At 40.7% G+C, this 2,500-nt stretch overlaps 1 protein-coding gene across 3 annotated transcripts in view; it reads left to right on the top strand.

The window, feature by feature from the left end:
• The window catches only part of nup54 (nucleoporin 54), a 21,483-nt gene that overhangs the window by 18,462 nt on the left and 521 nt on the right, over positions 1-2,500 (top strand). For all 3 annotated transcript variants that reach the window (XM_059547106.1, XM_059547108.1, XM_059547107.1), the window contains 2 exons: positions 1-96; positions 172-282. The exon at positions 1-96 is cut by the window's left edge and continues 24 nt beyond it. In XM_059547106.1, the coding sequence (XP_059403089.1) occupies positions 1-96; positions 172-282 (207 nt within the window). The remainder of the gene's footprint in view (positions 97-171; positions 283-2,500) is intronic.

Below are 2,500 nucleotides of genomic sequence, written 5' to 3' on the forward strand. Positions count from 1 at the left end.
AGGAAGAGCGGTTACGCCATTCAGCTGGACGAGGAACACCTGAGGGTTCAGCTGGAAACCATCCAATCAGAGCTCAACGCACCGACACAGTTCAAGGTGTGATCTTCAGCTGAAACACACCCAGTATCTGTGTGTGTGTGTTTGTGTAATGTGTTCATGTGTGTGTTTCAGGGGAGACTGAATGAACTCATGTCTCAGATTCGGATGCAGAATCATTTTGGAGCCGTTCGTTCAGAAGAGCGTTACCGTGTTGATGCAGATCTGCTAAGAGAAATCAAACAGGCAAGAACCTGCCGTGTGTGTGTGTGTGTGTGTGTGTGTGTCTGTCTGTCTGTCTGTGTGTGTGTCTGTCTGTGTGTGTGTGTCTGTCTGTGTCTGTCTGTGTGTGTGTGTGTGTCTGTCTGTGTGTGTGTGTCTGTCTGTGTGTGTGTGTCTGTCTGTGTGTGTGTGTGTGTGTGTCTGTCTGTGTGTGTGTGTGTGTGTGTCTGTGTGTGTGTGTGTGTGTGTGTGTGTGTGTGTGTGTGTGTGTCTGTCTATGTGTGTGTGTGTGTGTGTCTGTCTATGTGTGTGTGTGTGTGTGTCTGTGTCTGTCTGTCTGTCTGTGTGTGTGGCTGTGAGAGTGTGTGTGTGTGTGTGTGTGTGTGTGTGTGTCTGTCTATGTGTGTGTGTGTGTGTCTGTGTCTGTCTGTCTGTCTGTGTGTGTGGCTGTGAGAGTGTGTGTGTGTGTGTGTGTGTGTGTGTGTGTGTGTGTGTGTGTGTCTGTCTGTCTGTGTGTGTGTGTGTGTGTGTGTCTGTCTGTGTGTGTGTGTGTGTGTGTCTGTGTCTGTCTGTGTGTGTGTGTGTGTCTGTCTCTGTGTGTGTGTGTGTCTGTGTCTGTCTGTGTGTGTGTGTGTGTGTGTGTGTGTGTGTGTGTGTGTGTCTGTCTATGTGTGTGTGTGTCTGTGTCTGTCTGTCTGTCTGTGTGTGTGGCTGTGAGAGTGTGTGTGTGTGGGGGGGGGGGGTTCCGCAGGGTCTTTAAAACTTTTATATTGTACAAGAAGGTCTTAATTATGATATCAAGAGGTCTTTGGGGACAGAAAGACCAGAATATGGCTGAATGTGACGATTAAACTTCAGAAGGCTAACGTTATGATTTCATTGAATGAACATGAGCTGTGTGTTCTGCTGTTACCACGGAAACAGTTCTGTTCTTCCACACACTCTGCTGAAGAGTGAATGTGAAAAGTGACCCATGTTTTTACCCTGCACACACACAGAGCTTTAAGTGTGAACTGGTGGATCGATGAGAAGACAATGCATTATCAAAATCTAAACATTTGTGTGCTGTATGACTGCTCTATCATAATGTAGTAACTGTTGTTTTAAAGATGTGTGATTTTTTATTTTATGAGTGTATCGCGAAAGTCAAACACACACCCCATACAGAGTGAACACACATTAGGTGAAGTCTAGTAAGTTAAGAGACTAGTGTGTGTGCACATTTACAGAGCGTTCTTTCACTGCATGAATCAGTCTATTACTAGTATTGCATACTTTAAGATATGGGACAGAAATCATAGTTAATGTCACACAAGAGTTGAAAATGATGATTAATGTGATGTTGATTTTATACAAAGGTTCAGTTAATATTAAGAGACTTAACGTTTATAGACAATATATTTCCTGTTTTTGTTCTATTTCGACAAAAAAAATAATCTGACTCACACTTCTAGAGAAAATGGCTTAAAGGTAAAAATACCCATAAAACTTGCTGGACCTTCAAGCCCTTCAGGAGTCAGCTGTCCACGGCACAATAACACACTCAGAAAAATATCGTCAAAATTACCATTATCGATAAAATCCCAGAATAATATTTTCCCAGAGATTATATTTTTTGTCAGTATCACACACCCCTAATTTATTTAATATGATTATTTGTTGATAATTATTTAAATTAATACTTTTGACTCATCCATTTTCTTTACAGTGGTGAAGGCTGAAATATAAAGTTTATCATTTTATAAAATTTAGTTTTTGTGAAAACTGTAAATGATGCTTTTTGCAGTAATCTTATAGTTTAATACAGTACTACAGACACTGCTCTATACCCGCTCATATGGTATTAATTCTATTTGTGCAGGTCTTACAAAGTTTGACTCCTGACCTGGAGAAACTGTAATGGTAACTGTATTTCTCATGTAAACGAGCTGGACGTGTCAGAACTAACCCAGATCAAGAAGAGTTTTCCTCTGGGCTTGGAGTCTGTATTTCATGAAGATCATCCATGATCAGACAACACTCAATAAAATGATTGACTGAACATTTAATATAGCGTAACAGTAGATCTCGCTAGCAACACCAAGGTCATGGGTTTGATTCCTAGAGAATGCATAAACTGTTATAAAAATATAGATTCAGTAGCTTGAGTGCAGTGCAATATAATTTAATAAGTGCATAAATGTGAGTTTAGGCATTAATTGTTCCTGTCGAAGCTCTAGTCATCCATCTACTGGAAAGAATC

This window comes from Carassius carassius, unplaced genomic scaffold (genome assembly GCF_963082965.1).
Source record: "Carassius carassius unplaced genomic scaffold, fCarCar2.1 SCAFFOLD_74, whole genome shotgun sequence".
NCBI classification, from domain to species: domain Eukaryota; kingdom Metazoa; phylum Chordata; class Actinopteri; order Cypriniformes; family Cyprinidae; genus Carassius; species Carassius carassius.